Raw genomic sequence first — 24,583 nt, forward strand, 5'->3', positions numbered from 1 at the left:
AAGCTACGACTTCTAAAGGACCTCCATGAAGCTGCATTAGGGTTGTGGTAGTTAACATGGGGGATTTAATGAGTGTGTGTCTTGGCCCAGTTGAGTTTGACATAGTTCGCTCTCACCTGGGGAGGGGGCTCGATGTGATCCAGAGGTTCAGAGGCACAGGAAAAAGTGGAAGAAAAGACAGGTTCCTACAGGCAGGAAGATGTGGGGGGAGCAAGACAAAACAACAATATGGACAGATGTAAGAGAAAGGATGGAGAATGGAACGAGCAGGGACAGCAGGAGACAGATGAAGGGATCATGTTTTCATTTAAGATAAGCAGTGGCATTGATCTGGACAAGGCAAAACAAAGATGGTTTCTAAGACTCAGACGTTCCTAACTTTAAAAGCTTTTAATTAGGGCCTGGCCGATATATTGCCTGGTACTGTAACAAACAGGCAAAGTTAAAGGAAAGGAAGGTTAAAGTCACAACATTTCAGCTACAGTGATAAAGGGTAAATTGCTCAATCTGAGCACAAAACACCACATGGTTAAAGAAATATATAAACGTAAACAAACATCATTTTACATGATCGATTATCAGACATTTTAGCTTTCTAATATCAGCCAGGCCCTAATATACAATTACACACCAAGCCTACGCACCACATAACACATCCACCCAACCAATAACGGTCATAAGTTACACTGTAACAGGTCAAAATCCCCCTTGGTGCAAGGTCAAACCATGAGAGCACAACAAGCCATACTGTAAATGACAGCACTGTTGTGATGAGGACTCACAGAGTTAAACATCAGCATTACTACCCTCTTATTGGTCATGTCAACAGGCAGTTCTACCACATTGATATCAAGGAAGCAAAGTGAGATGATCTAGCAATTCCACCATTCCGCCACCACCACCAGCACAGGGTCACCATAACAGCAGGGTAACACCACCAGCATTGCACACCATCACCACCAGTGGGGTCAAACACACACACATTCACCAGGTTATCTACACCATATACCACCAACAGCTGCAAGAAGTCTCACAGCAGAGTCTTACCCAGAGCTGATCAGAGACTGCAAAGTCATCTATCATCCCATTGCCCTAGAAAAGGGGGTTAAAATGAACAAGGAACAGAATGCCTATGCGAAAATGAATCCCTCAGATCAGTTTTGCGCTTGCATCTGTTGATAATTTAATCTCAAGTACTTTTTAAGGTTATTTTCATTTGTAACCATGGTTATGTGCATTTGACTACACATAAAAAGCCCTAGCTTTATTTGGATGATCAAATAAATAAATAAATAAATAAATAAATAACAGGATGAATAAGACTTATTCTTCCAATATTTTATAACTTTAAATACTGAACAACCTGATTGCAAAGGAGTAGTTCAATTTGTCATTGTGGTCTAGAAAGTAAGAGCAGGATATCCTCCAGTAAGAGCCCAACAAGCCACACTATATTTGAGTAAACAGGCAAGCCCCAAAGCAGAAGATAATGAAACACTATTAAATAAAATTCCCCATTGCTAGTGAAGAGGACATTGGTTTACTGCTGTCTTACGAATAAATCCAAACAGAGAAGTACATGCAAGTCTTCATTCCAATTCTACACAAGCCAACACATCATTCCCAAAAAAACAAACAAAAAAAATTAAACGCAGAATATTGGAATTATTAAGCCCAAAATGTGAAGAGAGGTTTATTACAGCAACACAATACAATAGAACATGCAGAGAAAGAGAAGACAGTGAAAAAGTTTGATTATGTAGGTACATAGTTAAACTCCACACACTGATACAAGTGTTAATGTAAAACACCCAAAGATTATCAGAACCAAAATAAAGCATATGCAAAACTTTTAACATTAATAAAAAGATATCCACTGGTTATGAACTAATAAGCTACATAGCTCTTGTATAACAAAGTTATAAATGATCTTTAGCAATGTATTAATACTACACTGACTTTCACTAACAGACTTTCCAGGAATTAAAATAGCTGCTACATTTTTATACAAGACACAGCTAGATCTAAACATAGTTTATAAATACATGGATAAATCAATTACAATATGTATAAGATCAATGAAGTAGCTCAACACACATTTAGTAATAGTTTTATTTGTACATTACTGTTATTATTATGACCAATATAGTTATAATTCCATTAATCCTCATTAAAACTAAGCAAAACTATGGGACATTATCCTCTCCAGACACACAAGGGAACATGCAGACAGACAGGAATAAGCAAGCAGAAAAAGAAGGAAAGAGAGAACACTGGACATACATGCCCTCTCTGTTTAGAGATACTCCTGAGTAAATCCTGGACAGTAACCACTGCACGCTTTCTAGTTTCACTTTGCTTAGCCTGGTAAATTTGGCTAGGAGATTTCACTGGAACATTTAGCAGAATACAAACTAGCACCCATTTTTGCTCAACATCTCAAAAAAATTAGGAAAAATATTTTGCAGTTTTGACCATGAAAAACATAAAACTATAGGAGTTTAGAAGGTAAGACTGCCTCATCAGATACTGGGTTAAAATTCAAGGTTCAGGAGTTACCTTCTTCTTGAAGGTCTGCTCCACTTCCCAGAGCTGAGCATGTTTCTCTGAAATGGCCACTTTTACAACATCCTGCTTCTTGTTGATCCTGTTCCTCCAGTCTTCCTCACCGCTCTTCCTCAGCTGAGCCAGCCTGATGATATGCATACATACATACATACATACATACATACTCATGAGGCCAACTCAAAACCAAAGCACTTCTACAGTAGGACTGAAGGATGCTGACAAAACACCAAAACAGTAATTAGGTTGTGACACTGCGGTCTTAAAAGCACTGGTGGATCAATAATGTGAGATGTTTAAATAATTTGAGACATGGTTAAATACTGGCCTTATTGTTTTACCAAAATAATGTACATGTGAGAATATCCTGATTCATCACACTAGTATTTAGACTGGTCTGGATGTTCAAAGGGTTTACATTACAGCATACTGTGATTATTAACCAACTATATATATTGTGCAAAACTATTCCAGTTCAAGAGAATACCCTCTTTTTCCTGTCACACATGTATATCCCAAAAGCCAAACTCTGGTCAAAAGAGATGGATTATGAACCACAAGGCTGTGGGTTCAGTACCCAGGTCCACTAAGCTGTAAATGAGCCAATGAGCAAGACCTCTCTGCTTCAGAATGAATGACTCTGGCTCTTGGATCTGAAGAGAAGTATTTCACTGTACTGTACTGCTTAGGCACCTGAGCACATGAATTAATACCATTTCTCTCTGCAATTGAAAAACTCCAGATCACATTAGAACAAAGGCAAGTAAACTTAAAAACAGCTTGGTTCCAGAATTCTCTAGGACTGCTCCAGTCAGGATGTGGATGTATTAAGTTCCATTACCAGCTCAACCTGATTTAACATCATTAAGCAATGATTTACCAAACCAGGCACAAACTATATTTTTGTATACATTTGTCGTCATGATGCAGAATAAGTATAGTGTGGATATAGTCAGTGTTGTACTAAGCAAATAAACATTTTTAAATAAAACGTTTTACATGTTCCCAAAACTTTGGCACACTACTGTATAAAGGCACATTATATTATTTGCTTTAAAACCTTCCCTCTCCACTCGCTCATTTCACTCACAGACGCGCTTGCAGGAACTTAATTAGCCATGCTGATCCTGCACTTTCTCTACATCGCATGAGTCATCAATCAATTTAAAGCCCTGTTTGTTTACGTCACCATGTCTATGCTGGCAACAGATAACCTCTGACTGTCCAGGAGTTACACAACACTTTGATCACGGACCAGAGATGCAGAGGCATCTCAATCAGTGCAAAATCAAAACAAATACTAACTAAACACCATTTCAGCTTTCTTTGAATTAAAAAGGCAAAGTGCAACATCACTTTTAAAAATCTGCAGCAACATACCACCACATACCGCATATGGACACCTGCATATTCATTGTTTCTTCTGATTTTGTTGGAATAATAATTGCCTATTGGCTGTACTTCTCTACAGGGACAAGACAAGCTGTGTGTGAGGAGTTCTTGTAACCCTCAACATGCTGTCTGTTTATGGACAAAATCCCACTTTCAACAAAAAGAGCCAATCAGCTTGCTGGTTACACCACAAGTGCAAAAAGCCCTCCTTGGAAGAAGCTGAAATCACATTGTTTTGTGCATTATTGGGTCGAATGGTACAAACTTAAATTCATGAGGTTTTGTCAGGTTTCATCAGTGACTCCGTGTTTTTAAAACTGTAATCTGGAGTTTCCAGTACTCTGGTCTCTCCCTATTCATAGAGATTGGAGCCTGGTGTTGTATGCCTAGAAGTAACTGCCCTATGGGGTGGCAAAGATGGCCACAGAATGAACAGACCTGTCTTTAAGGACTTTGACTTAAAGTAGCAGTAAACATTTATTAGAAGGGGTGTCCACAAACATTTGGACATACATGCTATAGGCTGTTTCACAAACAACACACTTACCTGGCAACACACACACACACACACACACACACACACACACACACACACACACACACACACACACACACACACACACACACACACACACAGTATGATAAATGGACCAATAGAAATTCCCCAAACTGGAATCAATTCTTTTCACACTGACATCCACTGTAAGTTAATACCTTTGCCCCCCCCCCCCCCCTTCACATTTCAGAGATATGATATATTACGTTTAAATAAAGCCCTTTCACACTGACGTCCAAGATCAGATCCAGAATATAAAAATGTAATAAGTAAACAAAGTAAATTCATGTTGTTTAATGTTGTTTACTCTTGCTTTCAACTTTCTCTTTCCTGCCAGCCAAACAAGACTTGTGCTGCTTCTCCAATGAGCTCCAAACTGGGCAACTTTTCAACCATGCCTCACATCTCCACAAACACACACAAAAACAACCTACATTCACTAACAGGGTAAAACTGAGTATCTCTGTCCTTCTTTCTTCTTCATACAGTTGTCTCCACTTTGACATGCTGCCTGAGACTACAATGTCCTGGAAGCTTTGACATCCTGTAAACAGTCGAGCAATCATTCTGACACTGATTAACAATTGTGCAGCGGAGACAGAGCCTTATATAGAAGTGCTTCAAGGGGCCTGCTTTCGGTCACATCTTATTAGTTCACACTGTAATCTTTTAATTAATTCCAAGCAAATCAAAGATACAGTCAAGCTATATCATTATTTTTATTATTATTATTATTAGGAGTGGGAGCAGTTGTATTACAGTAGTATTCCAGTAATAATATAGGAACAGTTATTGTAATAGTGGCAGCTGTAGAAAGAGCATTATTAATAGTTGTAGCAGTAATAAATGAATGTGAGTTGTAGCAGCTTTAGTATTAACAGCAGTGGTTTTGTTAATGACAGTGAAAAATGACATTTCTTCTTGGAGCTTTTGTAGAGGGCCATCACAAAACTAGACACCACTTTTCATCTTTATTATTTACACTATGAAACAGTCAAGAGGCCATTTGTTGTAGTTGTCTAGATTCAAACACAAGCCTACACACACACACACACACACACACACACACACACACACACACACACACACACACACACACACACACACACACACACACACACACACACACACACACACAAACAAACAAACAAACAAACACAGCGAAGCTCACCTATCTTTGATGGACATCTGCCGGGAAGACATGATGTCTGCAAGTTCGTCTGCCTCGTCAGTGCACAAGTCTCTCTCCCGCTCTCGTTTCCTCTCCCTGTCCTCAGGGACGGTTCTGCTGGACTCCGGGGGCTGTGCAGAGTTTGTGTGAGCGTGTGTGTGCTGTGTGACAGCAGCGCTCCAGTTTGTGGATGAGGACTGCGATACAGCTCGCACTGAAACTGTCTGCTCAGGAAGACCTGTTACACATCACACACACACAGACAGAGAGGAAGCTCTTAGAACAGCTCAGTGGCTGAAAACAGTTCGGAAGCAGGCGGAGAGATAGGGTGGGGTGTGTGTTCTCTGCTGCTAAACTATAGGGGAGAGATTCTCACCCAGGCATGTGTGTTAGTGGATTTGCATAAAGTATATGCTAGTCTGAACGTGTGACTGAAATACAGGACACACACACACACACACACACACACACACACACACACACACACACACACACACACAAAAACTGAAACAAAGGAAATGTGCAGAACCACAAGTGTGCATGTCAGACAGATACCACAGGAAGTGTGTTCTCAAACTTACACTACTGGAGTTTTCCACTCAGAATCAAATCAAAACAAGCACCGAGATGCATCCGTTGGATGAGAAGGAAGAATCTGGGGTCAACTGACAATATAAGCTCTTTATGTGTCCATTTTATTTATTTTTAAATGACCCTGGATGAAAAAAAAATAAAAGGTATACACCACTTAAGCCTACCTGCCATTTTCGATCTCTGTTGACCATCCATCTCCTGGAAGTCAGTGGTCACTGCAGCCTTGCTGTGTCCCCAGTGCTCCTCCCACTCTCTGGCCGGCTGTTTCATACTGTCTGGGGAGGGCAGTTTTCTTTTCCCCTCTTCTCTTTGAGCTACAGGTGGTTCAGAGGGGCCCTTTTGGTTCTGGGCCACTGTAGCAGGTTGGTGCCAGGGAGGTAGTGCTCTTTCATCATAGGCTACAGCAGATACAGGTGTGGTCAGATGGATGTCACCAGCGTGTGCAGTGGAAACCGTGGAAGACTTAATGGAAGATGCGGTGCTTAAATGTGACCCGCCTCTGACCTGAGGCCAAAAGAGAAGAATAGGTAGGGATGAAAGGAGGCAAAAAGGGTAGATACAGAAGAGGCCATAAAAAAAATAAAATAAAAATAAAAAATAAAAAAGGACGAACAGAGCACACCTGCACACATCAGAACCCTATCTCTAGGGTTAAGAGGGGTGGTATAACAGTAATTACATACTATGGAATTTAAAAATGATTTTCAAATATTAACAGAATAGGTCATTTATGATGCATCAAATTTCTGTTGTACATCTGACTAGTACACAGCCACATAAGCTCTTTCCCTCAAGTGCGATTAACAGGGACACAAGATGGGGAGGCTGTGGGAACTCCCTTACTGGTGAGGTCATGCATCGAAAACAGGTAATAAGCTGTGGTTAGTTAAGAGTTTAATGAACTGCTTAAATAATTTAAAATAAAGGTCGCAGGTCTACACACAAACTAACAGGCAACTTTCCCTTAAAAATTGAAGCTTCTATATAGGCCTACATCCTTCCCATGGACACACTATGCTGTTAAACTAATGTTAGCTACCTAGGTTACAAGCCACAGATCAGTGTTAAGTTATGCTAGCCAAGCTAATAAGCTAAAAGCTAGTCTTGACATCGTTTGAATCTGGAATCCGGTTGGTCTTTACATTGTGTCAATTTCAGGATAAAGCGACCAATAGAAATGCTCCAATATTACTTGAAGTAAAATCTTATATTGATTTCTATTGAAATAAAATTTTTCCTTCTCCTGTTGGAGATATAAAGTTGTGCGACAGTGCCGATACAAATGTAGATATTATTCTACACAACACTCTAAATGTGACTAGTAATTGATACGCAGCAGATGTGCAGCTGGAATCTTCTAACAAGTTCTTGGTCTTGATTTAAGATTATCCCCAAATGTAGCTAATTTATTAATTTTATAAAATGAAATGTGAAGCTTTTGTTTAAAAGTACATCAGAAAGTCAAGTTGGACCCAATATAGGACAAGGATACTCATTATAACCAGTTTTTTTGCGTATTTTCTTGTCCTGAAAATGCATGAAAAAAAAAACAAAAAAAAAACAAACAAACAAAAAAACACTCCTTCATGCTTGACTACGCCAATAACCGCAAAACCACAACACACTCAATCAAAAGTAGCACAGGATGCACTCTAACGCAAAAGCACACTCTTGATTCTCAAACCATTTATACTCAAACACATGCTCTTATAGTTTGCTCATTCAAGCACAGCCTGTACAACAACGCAAAAAGCGAATAGAAATCCCTTTTCTGATGCTCTGCACGCAAATCACTTCAACCATCACAAACTGCCCTGTGTGTAACTAAGCTTAGCCGGTTGGGTACATTCATATGGCAGCAAATGTAGCATTCACACACCTCATCAATTGGGAAAAGGGCAGCTTCATATAGAATAACATGCATTAAAACTGCCACTCAGAACAGAAAGTGTAGGCCCATACTGACACACAGCTCCTAAATGCATAGTGCAACTCTTAATGACAGTGATCAGCCCATGTCTGACAAATGAATTTCTACAAGATGCTCAATATCACTGCCAATGCCACACTGACCTACAGAAAGCAGTAACATTTCTCACTAGCAGTGTGCTAACAGAAATGAACTCTCAGTGCCATGTGGGACAACAACTCCTAAGACAAGAGGCTTATATGGAAGCAGAGCAGCACACTAAAGCTGTGAGCATAAACAGCTGGTTTTACTGCGAGCAGAGTAAAACTATAAAGCAGATTCTGGGTCCTAGAACAGAACCACATTTTAAAGGCTCTCTCACATGGTCCAGATCACTCAGTCCATCTGAGCGCTGCACTTCCTCCTCAAAAAGTTCAGAATCCGAGACATCCTGTACCAAAGAGAACCGTTATAGCTCCACGGTGCATGTATGATCACAGGTTCAGAATTTTCCTCAGGTGTTTTTATAAGCCGTTATTTGTGTGTGTGTGTGTGTGTACACACAGACCACACTTTATAACATTTAAAATAAAAATTAACAACAACAAAAAGTGCTACAAGTGCTACAGAGGGTTATTTGAGCAATGCCACAGAACAGAGGTGGGCAACCCTGCGGCCGGAGTCCAGCAGTTTGCTGATTTCCCTGCTTTCCTAAACTCTTTTACAAAATTGGTTGCTTACGAACCCAAAAGGGCTTCTTCTATGGCACTGCTCAAAGAAATTACTAGGGTAATATGCACCAATACACTCTTTATTATTAAAGAGTGTACATCTACAATTCTTTGTACAATCTCACCAGGAGTTATTCATGAGAAATGTCCTACAGTGTCAGACTCAAACACTTAAAGAGTATGGGTGGGCTGCTATAGCACACAATGAGAAAAACGCGCTCTCTTAGTCTATAAGCTGCTGGATCTTTATTCTTTCAAACTCGAGGTCAACACATCCTCCAAAGTCCTATAGGCTGGACACACACTTAATAATAGCCCAAACATTTTACCCACATTGCTTTTTACCCCCCATCCCACCTTCCCCCCAAATACCTTTTTGAGATGTCAATACTCAACGTTGTAATGTTTTTATGTTACTAAATCTTTTAAAGGTATTGACTTATTGATATGGTCTGAAGAGGAACAGCGAAAGCCAAACATGATGTTAGGATGTCTGCAAACTTTTGGCAGTCAGTGTTTTAAAGTAAGTGCCGTTTCCCACCTCTCCGGGTATGATGGGTTGGGTCTGGTAGCGGGCGTTACTGCGGCGGGACCGGCTGTCTCTGCGTGTGATGGGACTGAGTGAGGTCTGCTGGGTCAGCCTGTTGAAGATGGCCATCTTCTCTGCCAGGCTGAGAGTGGAAAGGTCAGGCTCTTCCTGACCTTCAGGAGGAACGGTGTGGACACTCCTCTCTGCATCCGAACTTTCCTGAAGAAGTCGGTTGTTCTTTGCCTGTTCCCTTACCACAGAGCTGATAAGAAGCGTGGCATACAAGAGAGAGACAGACAGACAATAAAAGGGCAGCAAATAGGGTGGGGAGGAAAGAAGAAAAAAAAGTAGAATATTAATACATTTTAAAAGCTAAAACACAATGACCAAAATCACTGCACCTAAATGCACAGTTTACTGCAATGTGAACACTCAATTGAAGCCACATACTGTGCAAATCATATCATAGCATTTATCCACCAGACAGAATAAATGCTTGGTTGAAAACCCCCCTTTAAGAGAGCGCAGAGGCATATTCAGTGCAGTAGGCACATTTGCAATGACACAGCAGAAGCATGCAGGGCTTGGAAGCGTCAGGGCTCTGCTGAGAAAGTGGGCCATCCTAAACCTCACAGCACCGTGACCAATTCTGATGAGCCATTCATCAGATCACTTCTTATAGCTCTCCACATGCTCATTAGACAGCTCTCACAAGATACTGACCATTTTTGATGCTGTGACCTTGGATTAGTTAAAGTGACCTGCATCAAAATGTGTGTCTTGCATTTGAGATTCGGATGCATTTGTATGTACGAACCATCAATGAAGAGTAAATATTTAAATATTAAAACATGGGGAATTATGTGTAAATCTTGCTCATTTTCCTAAAACTGCCACTAGAGGGAGCACAGCACCTAAACATTTCCACCATTATTTCCTTGCCTGAACAAAACGGGGGGTGGTAGGGGGGGGGCTCTAAAATTGGGCTCTAAAATTGATTTTCCATTGACGTCCAATGAAAGTTCTCCTGTTCCATTTTGGACAGAACTATGTTCTGTTCCAGCAGCAATGAGAAGCAAAAACAATCCATGCACATTAACAAACTACTTGTTTCCTAATGCCAATAATGTTACTTAATACCACAATGAACTGCATTTAAACCTCAGTGCCATCTTGTTCACTTCACAGAGCATAAACTCAAAAAACAAGTGTGTTAACACCCACACACACACACTGCTTAAATAAAACAGCATGCTCTCAGTGAGGCCATTTAGACACATTTTGTTAGTACTCATGGCAGCGACCATGCCTGTCTTACACACATGCACACGTGCTCATGTGTATGTTTGTGTGTAGAACTCCTGAGGTACCTGTGGCGGGTGACTGTGCTGTTGACTACAGTGGGACTAGGAACACGTGCTACTGAAGAATGAACAGACACAGTCTGTGACAAGGGACCAGGGACACTTCACAGCACGACAGGAGAAGAGAGAGAGGAAATATAGAAGGGAAAAGAGCGAGAGAAAATAGTCAGAAAGACCTGAATCACTGAATAACTGATTGATTACAACGTACTGAACCTCAAAAAGGACCTTTGCAGAACTTAAAATCCTGAAATGGTGAGTGCATTGAGAAACTTGTGCTCTAGAAAACAGTGTTGATCAATATACCATCTACATCAGAATAGTGAAACTGATGACACAAAACACTGACAGTTTCAGCAGTACCGGTAGATAAACACTTAGGTTGTGTCCCAATACAGGGGTTAGATTGTGTCACAGCAGCACAACTAGGCTGCTCCATTCAAATGCTTCTTCACATGAGGCCAAGTATCTCCTTTCTTCCTTTTCCATGGCGAAGAATGATCCAATGGGTGGATATAGAAATGAGAACTGTGGTGTTTCAATACATTTGTCAATATGGTTGTACTGTATGTATAGGCCATTATATAACCGCAGCTCTCAAAATAATCCACTATAGTCTTATAGCTGTGCGTGATCATCACACTATTGGGAACAGATTTTAGCAGGAAAGAGGAAGCTGGATAGATAGAGCAGGAGAGAGAGAGAGAGCGAGAGAGAGGGGCAGACAGACAGAAGCAGAAACATACAGAACACAAGGATGCGCATATGTCTGTGTTTCCTTACGTAGCAGCAATGACCACTTCCTCTGATGTGACAGGCTGGGTGCGGTAGCGATCCTGGCCACGTCTCAGCCTACGTGCTATGGCAGCGTTTTGACTGTGTGGCTTTAAGACTGTCCCATCGACATTCTTCTCCAGCTCCTGAGACACAAGAAAAATCCACATGAGAAACATCCCAACGCTCGTAAAGAGCTAATAAACCTCATATGTGGAAAACCATGACACTGCCGACTTACCGCAGCACAACATGAATGATCTTCTGTGCAGCTGGAAGTTTGAATACTCTAAGACAATATAGCATACCAACACTCAATTGAGAACTCACACACACACGTACCCTGAAGAGAGAGCGCTTGGCAGAGACACTCATCTTTGCTCTCTCATCCAACTTCTCCTCATCCGCTGGGAAAAGAAAGAGAGAGAGCGCAAAGGACGTTAAGGAGAAAGAGACAGAAGGAATATTCGTGAGAACACCCTTTTCAAAGCAAATGGCTTGCAGAGGACAACACACATGGTGAAAAGATTTCGGAGAAAAGAAACAGCAGGAATTCCTGCTTTCCACACTCCAACTTATTTCAGGCAGATTATTTCTGTTGTCAACAAGTGGAGGACTCAGAGTTCAGACACTGGCTACTGGCCATGACCTGCTGTTAGGAGGCTGAGAGTCTAGTGTAGCTTCATTTGGACAGTCAGGACTTTAAAAGCTGGAGAAATGTGACACATGGGCCAGCAGGTGGGATGAGCCTGTACTCCTGACATCATCTATAAAGAATGGGCTCTGAAACAGCCTCTAGCTGTGGGTATGAACACATGCTCAGACAAGGAGCATTCAAGAGAGACGATTTTCAGCATGGGATAGGTTTGCTGGATTGCAGGCTAATGGCAATATAAATATTTTTAGGTCATTTATTAAACAATTAGGTTATAGGCAGTCAGTTTTTGTAACGAACAAACAAATACATTTACATTAATTTTTACAGGCACCTAACAATGATTAAACAGTACATTTAAATAGAAGAATAAATAAATAAAAAGGTTCATGTGCCTATTAAACATTTAAATTCAACTGTGCAAAGAATTACAAACATTGCAGAACAACATTTAGCCTTGTCGTCTTAAATGATATTTCATCCATATTATGCAATTCCTCATTGGTGCTGCATCTGACTCATAAGTGTTCACAATATTTATTAGAACAAATAAAAAGCTCCAGATGTGCCACACTTACAAAACCGCTATCCAAAACTACAAACACAGCGGTTTTACTCAATTTTTCCAGATACTGTATTTGTTATTTAAGTCCAATTACGCTCGCTTTTTAGTGAAATGGGCAGCAGCTACTTTGAAAATGTATCGAAAACAGACAGCCAGAACCTCTAATCAATGTAATCTTGCCCATGCGGATTATTTATTTATTTAATTTTGTTCACATACCCTTGTGTACTACAGCTTTTGTAGTCACAAGCAGAGCCAACTAAGCAACTCTACCAGCTTCTACAATCATAATCTGTTCTCCCTCCTGCCATCAGGAAGAAGGTACCGCAGCATCCGGTCCAACACGACCAGACTCTGCAATAGCTTCTTCCCCCAAGCCATCAGACTTCTCAACTCAACTTCTGACCTGATGTCTTTTCTGCTATTCTGCTACATTCTCTCTCTCTCTCTCTCTCTCTCTCTCTCTCTCTCTCTCTCTCTCTCTCTCTCTCTCTCTCTCTCTCTCTCTCTCTCTCTCTCTCTCTCTCTCTCTCTCTCTCTCTCTCTCTCTCTCTCTCTCTCTCTCTCTCTCTCTCTCTCTCTCTCTCTCTCTCTCTCTCTCTCTCTCTCTCTCTCTCTCTCTCTCTCTCTCTCAAAATGGAAAGCATTATTTTTGCACAAAGCATTTGCACTAATAACTTTACTACCTCACTGGACTCAATATTTATTACACACTGCAGAATTTGCACACTACCCCCCCCCAATTATTTATTATTCTCTGTCTGTACTGTGTTGTGTTGTCTATCCGCACTTGTTTGTGTTGCACTTGTGTTTTGTATGCACTGTGTCTATGTTGCACCATGGTCCTGGAGGAACGTTGTTTCATTTCACTGTGTACTCTGTATGTAGTTGAAATGACAATAAAACCCACTTGACTTGACTTGATAGAGGTAAAATGTTCAATTATGGTCATAATCACCCATCACTACAAGAAACTGAGTAAAACACATTTCAACACACTTGCAAGACACCTGGGACGAGTGCTGTGAAACATATAAATTGGAATTGTCACTTGAAATAACTAATATTGTTTATACCAATTTTATACCATTGTCCATTATTCATTTCTTACAGAATTCATGTTATTGTTGAAGTCTTTCTAAAAACTTGTGTCCAGTCCATACTACAGTATAGCTGGTCTTACAGTACTCCTTTTTCATCTGCTGACAATCTCTAGACCCAAATATCAGCTGTTCCCACTTTAAAAACTTTACTGTGCTCCCTCAACAGAGGACACTCAATATCTTGTGCTTTATAGCCAGGGAACAGCTGTAAACCGGTAATGCAGAACAAGGCCACGCTACTGTGAGGCCTAATAATGAGCAAATTTTGAGCACAGATTTGAAACAAAAGGTTTGTCTTCAGAAGTTCTGCAGAAATAAGCTTATGTCATCCTGTCCTAGTAACTTTTCAGCCCAAGTTTTGCTCTGGTTGGGAGAGTTTCGAGAAGCACTTAAATACTAAAGAGTATACGAGGGAAGCGTACGGATAAATCTGCCACACAACAAAGAACGTCCTCTATTTAAAGTAGCACAGTGAAACAAATTACATTTCAAGTTTTGGAAAAGCTTTTCCAGAGAGACATCTGACTTACCTTCAGCGATTTGTGGTTCTGAGGCTGAGCAAGACCTGTGCAGGAAACCAAGACAATAAAAAAAAACCCTTAGAGATGCAAAGCATCAAAAAGTGCACACAACTGAGGTTAGTTAGCTAATGAATTGATCAATCTAAAGCAGGAGCATGAGCAGTCAAGTGAGTAGTCAGCAAGCTTTGCGTTCGGAGAGGGAGAGAGAGAAAGAGCTAAATTAACACAAAGCAGCAGCAAAATCTGTAAAGGAAATCAGGCACAACTAAAACAAGTTAATCCAGAAAGCATTTTATTACAGCAATTGCAATTTCGGCCAACATACCACAGGACCAAGGAAAACAACAATAAACCTTTTATTCAATGAAAGCTGACCTTTGGAGTCTAATCCAAAAGGGGGAAAAAAATGAACACACCCCCTTTTGGCAAATCAATGAGTGCACTTTTACTTAGGATTTAAGAGCCTCTCTCACAGAGTTTGAGAGACGGGTTGCAGGTACTAAAGTATAAGAGTATACCACTTTCACTGGGAGGGAACTCTGGTGCTGGTCTTCTGCAAGTGTATTTACATGCAGTTAAATGAACAGGTTGGAGCCTGGCTCACAAAGCTGGATTTCTTGCTTAGCTGGCTAACTTGGGTTGATCTAACACTAGAATTTCTAACACATGATTAAAAAGGCCAATTACCCAATTAATAATTAGCAATGCCCCCAACACTGGGAGAGTAAAGACTATCGCGTCCAGCCACCGCATTTTTTCAAACTGCCACTAATGCAGCAACACGCTTGGAGGAAAGCTCCCCAGTTCCAAGTGCCTACAACCCACCCCTATTACAGCAAGGCACTGTGCTGATGGCAAGCAGCATGACCTGGGATTTCAAACCAGTGCCCTTTGGGTTATAGTGGCAGCTCCTTAGTCTACTGGACCGCTCAAAGCCATAAGCAGCTGTTCCTTACACCTGCTCAAGTTGAGCTTTGTGAGACAGGCTCCTTGTTTGCAAACCACACCAACACTACATCAACAGCAACATCAGTCAGACATTTTAAACACTGGCTGGGTGATATGTAAAAGCTGTGCAAGTCACATTACAGGGCAACTCTACACGTCAGTGATCGTGCACATTCAGCTGTCTCACACGCCATACCTATCAGATTCCAGCCACTCTGCCGAAGTAACCGGCTGGGTTTTGAACCTCTCTGAGGTCTTTCTATCCTCAGTGGGTGATATATACCGCCGCGGGCGGCAGGATTTGTTCCTAGCTCTCTCGCTTCTCCAGGGCGCCTCTGTTACTGCAGGCAACCCATCTACCCTACCGTAATGGAGCGCAGGATGGAGGCAGCAACATCGGAAGAAGGAAAAATGAAGAATCAAGTAAGTGCAGAAGATTAAGAGATCAGAAGATTAAAAGGTTGAAAATGTTCCCAGATTAACATCAAGCACTGGTGCAAACACAGACCATTACTAGGATAAACACAGGACAATCACCCTTCAGCACATCTGCACTCCAGGCTGCTCTGGAAGGCTGAAGATAATGCTTATTGACTGTGCCAACTAGCGTAGTCAGACAGCGGTCAGTAGTGGTTAGAATTGGCAAGCGGTTGCTTCCACACTGCTAACAGAATCTTTCTTAGAAGTTAATCAAAGCTGAGGTTAGTCCCAGAGAGAACCCATGCTAGGAGATGATCATCAATTCTTTACATACTGTTCAGGCTTGCGGGGACTGGTGACACTCTCCAGGTAGGAGTGGCGGAGCTGGGCTACAGAAACTTTCACATCAACAGGCAAGTGATCTCCGTTGGCAATGGTTTCCTGAGGGACGAGTTCTCTACGATGGAAAGGTTCCTGGGTGGGAGCAGAAGTTTTCTGGGCATTCACGGTTTCTGGTAAGTACCGTGACAAGTGTTTGGGTGGTTCTGGAGCCCACCTGCCACTAGCTGGTGGAGCAGGGGCTTGGACTGTGGCATGGGGCTGTGGATAGCCGGTTCCTCGTTGGTGATACCTGCCATCCGTCATTTCTTGGGCATGTCTGGTTCTTGAGTGCATTGCCTCCGTTGCCTGGAGTCTGGATACATGCTCAGTGACTTCCTCCCTTCTTGACCATCCTCCACGTCTACCTCTGGGGTCCTCTGCTGACTCCCTGTTGGTTGCAGGATGACCCTGATGTTGCGAGGTCAAGTCCATCTCTTCAAATCTTCCACGGTTGGGATCTTCGGTGCTTCTCTCTCTCCGCTGAACTTCAGAGGGCAAAACCGCCTTCCGGCATCGCAGAAGCCCCTCCACCCTTATCTCTTGCCTCCCCTGCCTCTGACTCCCCACTTCCTCCATTCCACCCTCGACTTCTGGCCATGCCTGTGGGCAAGGCTCGCTACCCATGGAGAGGTAGCCATGGCAGCCAGGTTCATGGTGCTCAGCTCGGCGGTCAGTGCGAAAGGGCTGGGTATGGGAAGGCTGGTAAAAGAGCTGGGGGTTTGGCTGCTCCTGGTAGGAAGCGTGCTCGTGATAGCTGGTGGAAGGTTGTGTGTGACGGCGGTATACCGGAGCTTCTGATCTAGAGCCCAGTTCAGGACTCCTGTGTGGCAGCTCATCACGAGCCAGTCTCTCCCTAACTCTGATTCTTCAGGAGGAGAGAGAGAAGGGTTAAGACCAAGTTAGCAGGGGTGTAAAATCGTCAACCTTAACAACGTCACTAGATTTCTTTAGGCAACGATTCCATGCTGCAGAGTATGATTGGATTAGTTAATAATAAACCAACTGTAAAAACGCTTTACTGATGGGTGATTAAAGATTAGGGTACCACTTGAAATCAAGAAAGCAATAAAAGGGCTATGAGGGCTAACAACAGCTTAAGTAACAGGGTCCAAATGTCAGTGTAGGAAGCCCCCCCCTGCCACTTAAAATTAGCTAAACATATTTGTTTATTGTATTTTTTATTTTGTTGTAAATTGGGCACTGCCAATGAACAAAAGGTTAGCACTCGTAATGCTCAGAACACATCATCTCCCATACACACGAAGCCAGCCACCGCCTCTTTTCGAACTGCATTGCTGGGCAGCTGACACGCTCTGAGGAAAACGCTGCTTCCACAGCTGCTCCACACCAGACAACAGAAGCCTGTGCGGGCCAATATTGCCTACGAGTGATGAGGGGAGAGGGCGCCCTCTACCCACCTGGAGACAGGACAGCCACTCAGAAAGCGGCTCTGGAGAGAGTGCCATGCTCTCTTGGACTTCAGGACTGATGGCAAAGTGGAATGGCTCAGGATTAGCATGCTGAGCCACTCTGAGCCTATTCAGGACATTTTCGAGGATTATTATAAGATCACTGAAAATAAAGCAAAATGCAAAATAATAGTGGGGCATAAAATAGTACCCTACTGCCATATACTGCAGTTGAACTGATACCTTCAGATGGATGAATCACATTAAACCGATTTATTTTTTTTTTTTAAACAAGTTTAAACGAGTAGGTTTTCTAGGTAGACTAGGTTTTCTAGGTAGACTAGGTTCTCTAGGTAGACTAGGTTCTCTAGGTAGACTAGGTTTTCTGGGTTAGGCAGTGGCTACATTACAATTTCTGTTGCCCCAGTCTAAAGCAGTCCTCCGCTCACCCTTCCTTTTTTAAAAACTTTAAGACATTTATGAATTAACCATATTAGCATGTGGTCAAGCAGTCATTCTGATGACCTTTGGGAAAACACTCAGACACTAATGCAGTTTCAAAGTACATCTTCCTTGTGGTAGCGGTAATGAAAAATGTGTGCTAGAGCTGAAACATTCCCAAGACGTAGCGCAGCGAATACTGCCTGAGGCAGTGAGGAATGTGAAGCTGGAGTCACTTACAACTGGCAGCAACAGCTCGTTTAGAACTATTCAACAAAGTATCCATAATTCAGTTGGAATATCATTCTTTTAACTGGTTATTCATTGAAGCAAGCCCATTTGCTCCAGCTTGCGAAGCAAATTTAGAGGGCGCAAATCATGCTTGCCATTTGCAGGAAATCTTCAAGCTTCACCTTTCCACCCAATTGTGCAATAAATGTGTGGAGCAAATGTCAGTACTCCCTGATGGTACGCCAGTGTGAGTGTTTCACTATAATCTTTAATTACTGCTCATTTATTTTAAGGTTAACACTCCAAGACAAAGTAAGCTCTCTGCAGGGGGCAAGCAGATGGGAAGAGTCTCTCACGTCAACCCTTCAGTTTCAAGTACTGTATCCTTAATCACAGTTTAGCTTTATAAAAAACTACTCCACAGGGGGAGTTTGTTAAGAGCGTTTCTAAGCCACTTCTCAGAATGTGAAACAAAATGCTGGTTTCAGAGGGAAACTCAGAAGTCTATGAGAAAGCACCAATAGTTCATTTTCCTCTCTTCTATCTGAACAGCTGTCTGTGAACTTTATATCCCTGTACTGCCTCTCCCATCTGTTAGCCTCTGTCAAAACCTGAGCTCTTGCAGCTGAGAACTATAATACTTCTCAGACAGAGGTCAACCTATCTTTCCACTCCTTCTCTATCAGCTTTATTTGCACCATCTTTCACATGCTTTCTGTCTGAACAGAGATAACAGTTGTCATAAGTCTTTTTAGATAGTGTCCAATGACTGAACACAGAAATGGAGTCAAAATAATGAGAGGCTTACTGCTCTAGCGGAACGACTCATAAGCTTAAACATTTGCTGTTCTACTCAACAGCAGGTAGAGGAGATAATGAGCTTAAGATGTGTGGGCACTAAATGCAGCCCTGCAGACCTCCAACAGATAACCTGAAGCTGATCAAGAGTTTAGACAGTCGAACAGAAACCCACTACACGAGAGCAATCCACCAGTCCAAGACAACTCGCATATCATGAACCCTAAAGTGCGTTTTACATAGCAAAACGAACACCAACTACCACTAATTGAAAAAGACAGATAAATGCAATAAATCTAATGTTATTACAATGTTGGACAATTCCTGTTGCTCCATTCTTCCATGACATGTTCACACTAATGGAAAGGTTAGCTGGCATAGTAAAACAAAAAAGAAAAGAAATGTACAATTATATAATTACAATCTAAAAACAACTCATAACTCAAATCAAGTAGGACACCCTATTAAAACCTTTGTCTTATTTTTAATCATTTACACATATGGACATTTAATCAATATTACGAGATGGAGAGAATAAAACTAAACATTAAACTAAAGAAGTGTAAAAAAATAATTAGTAAAACATAATTAATAGGAATGCAATTTTCCTATGAGGATAAAAAGAGCACTCCACATTTATTACTACTTAAAATGCTTAATATTGGATTCTGGTGCACAACATAAGCTGCAGTTGATTAGATCATCATCATCATCATCATCATCATCATCATCATCATTAGAGGGGATTCTGGAAGAGCCTGTCTTATTTAAACCTCAGATATGTAGTTTGGTTTGCTGCATTGTAATTCTTGCCATGGTAATACCACCCTTGCTTCAATAGAGTTCCCAGAGGCCTTTAGAAAGCAGGGAAGGTTGTAGATTCACAGGAGTCTGGGAAAGGGGTTAAAAGGATCCCAGAACAACTAGAACTCTGCCATTCTGTCTGGAAAATAAAAATATAATGGAGAACATTTAAAACAACTGCCAACAGGGCCAGGTCAGGCCATCCTAGCAAGTTCAGCCCAAGAGCAGACCGCAAGACGCATAAATGAGTCCAACAGTGGTCTGTAGAAAACATGGACAGCACAACGTCTGTCAAACGTGAAACAACCACAGGTCTAGCGCCTCTGCTGGCTGGTTGCACGGTGTGCACCCATTATCATCATTTGTCTGAATGACAAAATAGCCCATTTTTCTCCTCTAAACTTTTTTTCCATGTCCAGTTTCTCATTTCAACAGTTATTCTTCCCTGTGCTAATATTATTAATAATATTCCCCCAGAAATCAGTTTTTTAAAACACTACTCTGCGGGCTTACATTAAGGAATTAAGTGATTGACAGCCTTGGTTGGAACAGACTGCCGGCAGGATCTGCATTGCACCCTTTTTGTTCATTACGTGGAGTAGCTGAGTTGTAGTGGAACTTACAGGAATGGCACTTTTACTGTTGGAAAACTACACTTACCAGACAAAATGAGTATCCAGGAGAAATATCTGCTTCGCTTCAGTGCTGTAAGATCAATGGAAGCGGGCTGAGATATGGTCGGGTCGACAACATGAGTAAGTGAGTCTGGCCTCACCTCTGGTTTTTACTGTGCAAACTTTTGTTGCAAATTTGAAATGGCGGACAGTTTTCCTATTTCTATTGAAGTGAAGCCATGACAGGCTTCATTTCAATAGAACCGAAGGGAACGGAACCACAGTGTCCATGTTTTCTACGGTCACTGGTCTCCAACAATCGGAAAATATCACAGGACCTACAGATAGCTCTAGCCACAGCTTATGTAAAAGTACCATCAGAAAAAAAAAAACATCAGGACAAAACTAAAGTTTTCCTGAGAAAAAACAGGACTTCTGGAACAACATGCTTGAACAACAAATCTTGAGCCTTAACCCAGGTTTTATTGGCAGCAAATGTTTGAAAAAAATCTATATGTTTAAGTACATAAAAAATAATAAATAAAATTTCACAACTGTAGAAAATATCAAATTCTATGAACTTTAAAATGCACCAACTTAAATTTGACTACCCAGGTAGTGCTCTCTTACGCATGAAACAATAAACTCTGCTATCTCAAACCATGAGCCAGGATCACATATTTCGCTCTCATTGCTGAAAGACATTGCCGGCCTCTACTCCACATTATCGGATTTGAATCTGGCTGGAACAGCAGAAGCATTGGGGAAAGGAAACACTGGCAGAAGAGAAACAGCCACATTATAACCTATGTTCACTTTAACCACTGCAACCACTGGAAGGACACAGAAATGTGCATGCTTGCCAAAGTTTATAGATGAAAACCAGGAACACAATTTGTCCATAAAATAAGTCTTGGGAAGCTTGGCATTGTGTTTTTTTTTTGTTGGCATGACTGTGCAACTTGTCACATTTCTCATTTGGTATAATCAAACAAAGGCAGAGCAAGGCCTACAGGGTTTATCTTCTCATTTCACATGTCATGTCTCATAAATAAGACACGTTCGTTTCAAACAGAGCAAATAGGACAACTTGGTAAACAGGACATTTCAGCTGACAGGAAGAGAATAAAAACAGCCGTATCCTCACAGTGACTGGATTACATTTATGTAAAACAGATTCATACTGGCACAGAAAAAAAAAAAAAAAAAACAGGCAATGGGCAGGAACCAATGCATATTGACTGACTGGCTTAGAATTAGTTTTGTTAAATAAATAAAAGCAATGGATTTGGGGGATCTACAGGAAAAAGAAAACTCAAAAATTGGCTCACAAATCACCAAAAAAATAAAATAAGTGATCAAGAACACCACCAGCACTTGTTAACAGTGTGGGATGGGACTGATGAAAAGGCATGTGTTTGGGGGGGTAGCTTGTTAAAGAAATGAAAGGCTCAGTTCAAGTATTACAGTCCTTTTACTTATGTGTCTTCTGCTACTTTAAATGACTACAGAATAGTTGCAGAGTGAGTTATGCAATGAATATACACACACACCAATCAGCCATAACATTAGTACCACCTGTCTAATACTGAGTAGGTTGCCCTTGTACCACCACAACAGATCTGACCATTTGACGCATAGACACGCCAACACTTAAGGGTCCTGAAGTGTCTGGAACCAAGATGTTAACAGCAGTTCCTTTAAGTCCTGTAAGTTGTAAATGCTATCCACAGACAACCCAGTCTGTGGATAGCATCGTTGAGCATTAGGCGCCTATAACCCTGTGGCCTGTTCACCAGTGGTTCCTCTCTTGCACCATATTTGGTAGGTACCACCCACAAGACCTGCCTGATGTTTCTGAGCTGTTCGGACCCAGCTGTCTATTAGGCAATTGTCCAAGGGTCCTAGAATCTTACGCTTGACCATTTTTTACTACTTCCAACACAGCTTCAAGAACTGACCGTTCACTTACTGCCCAATATATCCCACCCCTTCATAAATGCCACTATAGATGTAGATGATGAAATGTTTTTCACTTTACCAGTCAGTGGTATTTAAAATGTATGGCTGATCAGTGTATAGTTAGTTATGCTACTTATACAGCTGGCTTATACTCTCTGCATTGACACCATTTCTTGGAAAGAAAGTATGGGCAGCAATAGGCAATAAAATAATTACAGAAAAAGATAATTTCTTGCACATTACCCTTTAAGGTTTAAGTTTTTATGTTCTCACTGGCAAGAACTGCAATTTCTAAAGTTGGATTAAAGTCAAGTTTTCCACACTGTAATCTCTAAAACCTCTGCGGTTGGTTTAATACAGACAGGGTACGTTTTTAGCATTTTCTCATTTCTAATACCTAATGCCTAATTCAGCCCAAAGGAAGCTTAATGATTAGCTGACTGTTGCAGAGCTAAAAGGACTAAAGCTGTATGTCCTTGGTCTAAGTGAAGGACTTAAGGACTGTTTTGAACTTTGCCGTGGGGTTAGATGGGTATTAACAGGAGTGTGCCAGACACACCCAATCATCCCGAAAGGCAGGTACCTGGAGGGCCAGTTGATTGGGGAAATGGTGTCTCCTTCAGAGTCAGTCTGGAGTGACCACTCAGTTGTTGGTTGGCTATGGGAGCTGAATGTGGTGAGATACACATGACTGAGTGAACTGCTCAATGTAGCTGTTGGTCATTGAACAAGAAAAAGCTTGATGTTTGAACAGTACAGCTGTTTAATGTTGCAGACTTTAACTCATTCTTGATTTAAAAAAAAAAAAAAAAAAAAAAAAAAAAAACATAAAAATCATTCAGTCATTTGTTATGGCTGCCAAAAGCTGGCTTTGGAGTCAAAGTATGTATCGCTGCTGTCCATTTTTGTCAGTTTTCATTTTTTTCTAGATTGTTTGAACCCTGTAGCTGCTCTGGACACTGTAAATGGTTCTGGATGAATAGATCAATAGAAAATGCTCTAAATTATGTTCTACATTTTCGAATCCGCGGAAGACAAGCGTACAGTCTTTTTTCTGTCCTGGCACCAAAGTGGTGGAACGAGCTTCCCCTGGGTGTCCGAACAGCCGAGTCGCTCGCTGTCTTCAAACGCAGACTGAAGACCCTCCTCTTCCGAGAGTACTTGGACGATTAGAGTACTATGGTCACCTTATTTTCTTGTGTTTAGTAATGTCTAAGCTTAAAGTTATTTTTGAATTATTAGTCTATTCTAACTAGCTAAGGTTTTCTTGGGTAAATAGCAAAGCACTTTGTAAGTCGCTCTGGATAAGAGCGTCTGCTAAATGCCATAAATGTAAATGTTAATGTACATTTCTCTTATTTTACAATGACTTCCATTCAAAGTTAAGAACTACCATTTTGGAGATTCACATATCGTTGCGGTCCAATGAATTGTAAGTGTGTTCACACACAGTTTACTAATATTATGACACAGAACTAAAGAGCCAACAGATGCAATATAAGCCTATTTGTCTCTTAAAAAGCTTTGGAGAACCCCAGCTTGAACTGAACCCAATAACACTGTCTAATGAATAGCTGTCATGCAACTGCTATAAAACGTGGACTGGACAATAAGGATGTGAGGTGCAAAAAAGAACGAGTAACTCTCCCACTCTCTCACAGCTCCGGCCACATCTCAACGCTCCGGCAATGACAGTAATACAACATTGACCTGATATGGGGCAGGAGGCTCAGCCAAGTTATGAAACTGGAGCTTGTGCAGCAGTGAACTGCAGTTTTAAGGTCAGGTTCTAAACTTTTCACCCACACCAGCCAAAGGAAAGGAACGCTGACATGTCAAACTGAAGTGCAACAGATTATAGCAAATAAAGTAAAAATGTTCAATAACAGGGCAAAAGGACTCACAATGACGTAGAAAGGCATGTTGGCTTTCCAAGTCCAACATGACAAGAGGGCCCAAGATCTACGACTTTTTTGTGAGATAGAGTAGTAGATGTGTAAACTAGTATGTGTTAACATGTGCTTCACATGATGATTTGCTAAATTAACTCATTAAACCCTGTATATAGGCCCACCCTTCAGTTTTTTTAACCCTCATAATTTTAATACCATAATAATTACCAAAGTTACAGACTGTCTGGAATCTA

General features: G+C 41.3%; 1 protein-coding gene across 11 annotated transcripts in view; it reads right to left on the bottom strand.

The window, feature by feature from the left end:
• svila (supervillin a) overlaps nt 1-24,583 on the bottom strand; it is a 316,503-nt gene that overhangs the window by 16,586 nt on the left and 275,334 nt on the right. For 6 of the 11 annotated variants that reach the window (XM_072667084.1, XM_072667079.1, XM_072667080.1 and 3 more), the window contains 12 exons: nt 23,021-23,104; nt 16,132-17,043; nt 14,439-14,473; nt 11,928-11,992; nt 11,595-11,731; nt 10,818-10,913; nt 9,460-9,709; nt 6,443-6,782; nt 5,685-5,922; nt 2,560-2,692; nt 1,048-1,092; nt 117-185 (listed from right to left, as the gene is read on the bottom strand). In XM_072667084.1, coding sequence (XP_072523185.1) covers nt 117-185; nt 1,048-1,092; nt 2,560-2,692; nt 5,685-5,922; nt 6,443-6,782; nt 9,460-9,709; nt 10,818-10,913; nt 11,595-11,731; nt 11,928-11,992; nt 14,439-14,473; nt 16,132-17,043; nt 23,021-23,104 — 2,404 coding nt within the window. The remainder of the gene's footprint in view (nt 1-116; nt 186-1,047; nt 1,093-2,559; nt 2,693-5,684; nt 5,923-6,442; nt 6,783-9,459; nt 9,710-10,817; nt 10,914-11,594; nt 11,732-11,927; nt 11,993-14,438; nt 14,474-16,131; nt 17,044-23,020; nt 23,105-24,583) is intronic. The other 5 variants (XM_072667081.1, XM_072667082.1, XM_072667078.1 and 2 more) reach the window with 5 other exon arrangements.

This window comes from Salminus brasiliensis, chromosome 22, assembly GCF_030463535.1.
Source record: "Salminus brasiliensis chromosome 22, fSalBra1.hap2, whole genome shotgun sequence".
In the NCBI taxonomy this organism is placed as follows: domain Eukaryota; kingdom Metazoa; phylum Chordata; class Actinopteri; order Characiformes; family Bryconidae; genus Salminus; species Salminus brasiliensis.